The 6,431-nt window shown below is 54.6% G+C and overlaps 1 protein-coding gene across 1 annotated transcript; it reads right to left on the bottom strand.

Moving 5' to 3' along the window:
- Nucleotides 1-359: 359 nt before the first annotated feature.
- Nucleotides 360-6,219, bottom strand: LOC121269318 (rho-related GTP-binding protein RhoF-like). The gene is made up of 5 exons (XM_041173870.1): nt 5,137-6,219; nt 4,077-4,164; nt 3,267-3,376; nt 2,436-2,570; nt 360-1,202 (listed from the first exon to the last, which is right to left on the bottom strand). Exons 1-5 carry the CDS (start codon nt 5,242-5,244, stop codon nt 1,035-1,037), a joined length of 609 nt encoding a protein of 202 aa, XP_041029804.1. The 5' UTR covers nt 5,245-6,219; the 3' UTR covers nt 360-1,034.
- Nucleotides 6,220-6,431: the final 212 nt, after the last annotated feature.

Raw genomic sequence — 6,431 nt, forward strand, 5'->3', positions numbered from 1 at the left:
TTTGGACTGAGAGGAGGAGAAATGTCTTCACTTCAAAGGCTTGTGAACCTTTGGAATTCTCCACCCCGGAGAGCCGTGGATGTTCAGACGGGGAGTAGATTCCAGGCTGAAATTGAGGGATTTTTGAACACCGAGGGGAATTGAGGGACATGAAGAGAGGGCGGGATAGTGGGGTTGCGATAGAGATCAATGTGATAGTATTGAATGGTGGAGCAGGCTCGATGGACTGAATGGCCGACTCCAGATCCTATTTCTTATCATCTTATACTAGGTTAATGTCAAATTACTCTGATACGGGGTGGTGGGGGGGGGGGAGGGTATTGCAAACTTGTTTGATGAAACCTGGAAGCGATGGGACGTCTGGAAAATGCTCTTTATTCAGTCAGTCCCTGAGAGAATGAATCGCAAACCCTTACATACAATGCATTACATTCTGGGTTCGAACCAGTTCGATGCGTTACATTTATTAACTCGAGCTCAGACGATCCCTGCAGGGTCGGTCACCCAGTTCGCTATGGAGTCTCTCAGATTTGTCCCTGAATACTCAGAGACCAGAAAGTTGACAAGGTTTTCATAGCCCGTTGGTTTCCACAAATGCCTCAGCGTTCCTGTTCTGTGTGTGTGTGTTTCTGTTCGTCCCCCCCCTTCGACGCAGCGGGTGTGTAATGTGTCCGCCTGGATCAGCACTAGGCCCGAGATCGAGCCTGGGCCTTTCCTGCCAGGCGGGTGTGTGTCCGCGGGGGCTGGGTGCCGCTCACGGGGGTGTGGCACCAGACTAGGCCGGGAGCCTGGGCCTTTCGGGAGACGCGTCCGGGCCCAGACGTCTGGGAGGGCGGGGAGGAATTCAGTCAGGCCTCACTCCCTTCACCAAGGCCCTAGAGCTGTGAGGAGTCCCTGTCTCCGCATGGGAATGGAGAGTGAAGACTGAGTGGGCCCCCCAACCCGCCCAGCCCTCTCCCCATGCGTAAAATTCCAGCGTCGGCTGCCGGAGCCCCCTTTAAGCAAGCATCAACGGGCAGGAGCAGGCCTGGTCACTACGACACCAGGCAGCTCCTCTCCGATTTCCTCTTGACCCTCGTCCTGCTGCAGCCTGTGAAGGCGGCCAAGACTGCATCGTGGAACGTCTCCACCACCTTCTCCTCCAGCTTGGCTGAACATTCTAGAAAGCCAGCTGCACATATCTGGTCAGCCATGGTCAGTCCCTGCAACCAAGAGGGTAAGTATCATCATTTATGTGACTCCGCACTCCAAAATCCCCATGATCAAACTGGGCAAGAGCCCTGGCTGATTTCCCCCCACCAACCCCCCTCTCTCTAACCTAGGGATCACTGGACAGTGATCGGGAGCAGGAACCCTGGCTGATTTCCCCTCTCTCTCTCTAACCCAGGGATCACTGGACAGTGTTCAGGAGCGGGAACCCTGGATAAGATCACCTCTCTCTCTCTAACCCAGGGATCACTGGACAGTGATCAGGAGCAGGAACCCTGGCTGATTTCCCCTCTCTCTCTCTCTCTCTAACCCAGGGATCACTGGGCAGTGATCAGGAGCAGGAACCCTGGCTGATTTCCCCACTCTCTCTAACCCAGGGATCACTGGACAGTGATCAGGAGCAGGAACCCTGGCTGATTTCCCCTCTCTCTCTCTCTCTCTAACCCAGGGATCACTGGGCAGTGATCAGGAGCAGGAACCCTGGCTGATTTCCCCACTCTCTCTAACCCAGGGATCACTGGACAGTGATCAGGAGCAGGAACCTTCGCTGATTTCCCCCCTCTCTCTAACCCAGGGATCATCGGACAGTGATCAGGAGCAGGAACCCTGGCTGATTTCCTCTCTCTCTCTCTCTAACCCAGGGATCACTGGACAGTGATCAGGAGCAGGAACCTTCGCTGATTTCCCCCCTCTCTCTAACCCAGGGATCATCGGACAGTGATCAGGAGCAGGAACCCTGGCTGATTTCCCCCCTCTCTCTCTAACCCAGGGATCACTGGACAGTGATCAGGAGCAGGAACCCTGGCTGATTTCCCCCCTCTCTCTCTCTAACCCAGGGATCACTGGACAGTGATCAGGAGCAGGAACCCTGGCTGAATTCAACTCTCTCTCTCTAACCCAGGGATCACTGGACAGTGATCAGGAGCAGGAACCCTGGCTGATTTCCCCTCTCTCTCTCTAACCCAGGGATCACTGGACAGTGATCAGGAGCAGGAACCCTGGCTGATTTCCCCTCTCTCTCTCTCTAACCCAGGGATCACTGGACAGTGATCAGGAGCAGGAACCCTGGCTGATTTCCCCTCTCTCTCTCTTTAACTCGGACCCAGGGTCCTCTGGAGACACTGGGATGGAGGGTCTCCTGTCACTGATTGAGGGTTGGGTTTGGATGGAGGTTCCTGGGTAGGAGAAGAGAGTGTGATGAGACTGTCCCTCGGAGGTGCTCTAACCTGTGTGGAGGTGATGATCTGTTGTCCGGCTTTGTTCAGTTGGCGCTGACAGATCTTGTCCATCCGTAGGTCCTTCTTACAGGCCACCAGGAACATGGGGGTCCCAGGACAAAACTGACGAAGCTCAGGCAGCCACTGGGTTTACAGGAGGAGAACACGGAGAGAAACTTTAGAAACATTCAGCCCTACTTGACCATGCAACCCTCCCATTTCAAGAAGGCTGTTTACGCCTTGTAATGTAGCGCCACCACAGCACTCCCTCAGTACTGACCCTCCGACAGTGCGTCACTCCCTCAGTACTGACCCTCTGACAGTGCGGCGCTCCCTCAGTACTGACCCTCCGATAGTGCAGCGCTCCCTCAGTACTGACCCTCCGACACTGCGGCACTCCCTCAGCACTGACCCTCCGACAGCGCGGCGCTCCCTCAGTACTGACCCTTCGACACTGCGGCACTCCCTCAGCACTGACCCTCCGACAGTGCGGCGCTCCCTCAGTACTGACCCTCCGACAGTGCAGCACTCCCTCAGTACTGACCCTCCGACAGTGCGGCACTCCCTCAGTACTGACCCTCCGACAGTGCGGCGCTCCCTCAGTACTGACCCTCTGACAGTGCTGCACTCCCTCAGTACTGACCCTCCGACAGTGCTGCACTCCCTCAGTACTGACCCTCTGACAGTGCAGCACTCCCTCAGTACTGACCCTCCGACAGTGCTGCACTCCCTCAGTACTGATGTATTTTTCTCTCAGTATACTCTCTTGAACCTATTGCGCTGGAACAGAAGGCCATTCAGCCCGTATGTCTTGTGAATTGAAAGATAAGTCTGACTTACTCTGGTGAGGACATGGTGAAAGCTGGCTGGATTGCTGACATCATAGCAGATGAGCACCACATTGGCTCCTTGGTAGCAGAGCGGGCGGAGTCTGTCATAATCTTGTTTTCCTGTCGGGTTTAGGAGGCAGGTTGTAATTCAGAGATGGAAACTCATGCAGTTTGATCAAATTCCACGTCCAGTCAGTCCGGACAAAATCACTTATTGATGAACCTACAACAGCTGCAGGCCGTTCAACCCCTCCTTGAGCCTGTTACACAGGAACAGGAGGAGGCCCCATTCAGCTCCCTCCTCAAGCCTGTTACACAGGAACAGGAGGAGGCCCCATTCAGCTCCCTCCTCGAGCCTGTTACACAGGGACAGGAGGAGGCCCCATTCAGCCCCTCAAGCCTGTTACACAGGAACAGGAGGAGGCCCCATTCAGCCCCCTCCTCCTCGAGCCTGTTACACAGGAACAGGAGGAGGCCCCATTCAGCCCCCTCCTCGAGCCTGTTACACAGGAACAGGAGGAGGCCCCATTCAGCCCCTCGAGCCTGTTACACAGGGACAGGAGGAGGCCCCATTCAGCCCCCTCCTCGAGCCTGTTACACAGGAACAGGAGGAGGCCCCATTCATGCCCCCTCCTCGAGCCTGTTACACAGGGACAGGAGGAGGCCCCATTCAGCCCCCCCCTCCTCGAGCCTGTTACACAGGGACAGGAGGAGGCCCCATTCATGCCCCCTCCTCGAGCCTGTTACATAGGAACTGGAGGTGGCCATTCAGCCCCTCAGCTCTTTTGTTGGGATATGTCTCAGGATTCTCCAGACTCACCTGCAGTGTCCCACATGTTGATCTCCAACAGTAAGCTCCCACAGTTGAACTGAGCTGAGAAGATTTCCGAGACTGTGGGAACATAGATCTGAAAGACGAAGAGGTACAGAGAATTAATTACACAGACAGGAGGAAAGAGATCTGATCTTTCTCTCTCTCTCTCTCACAGTTCCTCATCCTATCCATTTGTCTCACTCTCTCTCTCCCCTTCTCTCTCTTCCCTTCTCTCTCTCCCACACTCTCTCATCCTATCTATCTGTCTCACTCTCTCTCTCTGTGTCTCTCTCTCTCCTCCCTTCTCTCTCTCCCGCACTCCCTCATTCTATCCATCTGTCTCACTCTGTGTGTCTCTCTCTTTCTCTTTCTCTCTCACTCTTCCACACTCCTTCATCCTATCCATCTGTCTCACTCTCTGTGTGTCTCTCTCTCTTCCCTTCCCTCTCTCTCTCTCTCACACTCCCTGATCCGATCCGTCTGTCTCACTCTATGTGTGTGTATGTGTGTGTGTGTGTGTGTCTCTCTCTCTCTCCCCTTCTTTCTCTCTGACTATTTTGAGAGTGCAAAGCAGGTTAACTAGAACGAATATGTTTTATGAAATTTACACAGCGAGTTGTTGTGATCTGGAAGACGCTGCCTGAAAGGGCGGTGGAAGCAGATTCAACAGGGGGACCCTCGAAAGGGGCAATTGGAGAAATACCTGAAGGGGAAAAATTTACAGGGAAACGGTGGGGGGGGGGGCGGTGTGGGGGTGTGCGGAGAGGAGGGGGAGAGAGCAGAGAGGGGAGTGTGGATTAACTGGATAGATCTTTCAGAGAGCCAGCGCAGGCTGGATGGGCTTAATGGCCTCTTCCTGTGCCATACGAGGGCTGTGACTTGTTACTGTCGGTGGGATCTTGCTGTGCACCCATCGCGATTTCGACACAAGGCGGGTGTGGGGGTGGGTGTGGGGCTCTGGGGGTGGGGGCACTTGGTCAGGTCGTGCATGGCCGAGGGGCGTCCGCAGGTGGGGAGGGGGTTTTCTCGATGACAAGGAGGGGGCAGCGCCCGAGCTTGACTTTACCTCTGAGAAATGTCCCTCGGTGAAGACAGTCTGCAGGCTGGTCTTCCCACAGCCTCCATCGCCGACCACCACCATCTTCAGAGCCTTGACGAAGCAGCCGCCAGGCATACCGAGCTCTGTGTGTGTGTGTGTCTCTCTCTCTCTCTCAGTCTGTGATGCAGAGTGTCTCTGGCTCTGTGTGTGTGTGTGTGTGTGTGTCTCACAGACTGTGATGCAGAATGCCTCTAGTTGTGTGTATCTCTCTCTCTCTCTCCCTCTCTTGCAGCCTGCGATGCAGAGTGTCTCTAGTTGTGTGTATCTGTCTCTCTCTCTCTCTCTCTCTTGCAGCCTGCGATGCAGAGTGTCTCTAGTTGTGTGTATCTGTCTCTCTCTCTCTTGCAGCCTGCGATGCAGAGTGCCTCTAGTTGTGTGTATCTCTCTCTCTCTCTCCCTCTCTTGCAGCCTGCGATGCAGTGTCTCTAGTTGTGTGTATCTGTCTCTCTCTCTCTCTCTTGCAGCCTGCGATGCAGAGTGCCTCTAGTTGTGTGTATCTGTCTCTCTCTCTCTCTTGCAGCCTGCGATGCAGAGTGTCTCTAGTTGTGTGTATCTGTCTCTCTCTCTCTTGCAGCCTGCGATGCAGAGTGCCTCTAGTTGTGTGTATCTCTCTCTCTCTCTCCCTCTCTTGCAGCCTGCGATGCAGTGTCTCTAGTTGTGTGTATCTGTCTCTCTCTCTCTCTCTTGCAGCCTGCGATGCAGAGTGCCTCTAGTTGTGTGTATCTGTCTCTCTCTCTCTCTTGCAGCCTGTGATGCAGAATGCCTCTAGTTGCCCGTCCACTTTCAGTTGTCAGCCTGGACGCAATGTCTCCTCCTCCCTGTGTGAGATGCAGCTCCTCAAAGCCATCGGTTTATGTCGGCAGCTGAGTGGGAAGGGACAAAATTTCACCCATCCACAACCCCGCCTCCAACTGCTCACTGGGAACTTCCCACTCGGAGTGATGTCTGGCTGCCTTCTTTATTAACCATCAAACTGCCAATCTCAAAAATGACAGTTAAAGAGTGAGAGAAGACCATTCAGATACCCGAAACTCATACCCCATGTCTGGGTGTAACCTCCTCCAGCACCCAGACACCTCTCTATCTGTCACCTCCTCCAGCCCCTACAACCTCCAGGCCCTACAACCCTCCCTATCTCTGTCAACTCCTCCAGCCCCTACAACCCTCCCTATCTCTGTAACCTCCAGCCCCTACAACCCTCCCTATCTCTGTAACCTCCTCCAGCCCCTACACCCCTCCCTAACACTGTAACCTCCTCCAGC

Source organism: Carcharodon carcharias, chromosome 24 (genome assembly GCF_017639515.1).
Source record: "Carcharodon carcharias isolate sCarCar2 chromosome 24, sCarCar2.pri, whole genome shotgun sequence".
NCBI lineage: Eukaryota > Metazoa > Chordata > Chondrichthyes > Lamniformes > Lamnidae > Carcharodon > Carcharodon carcharias.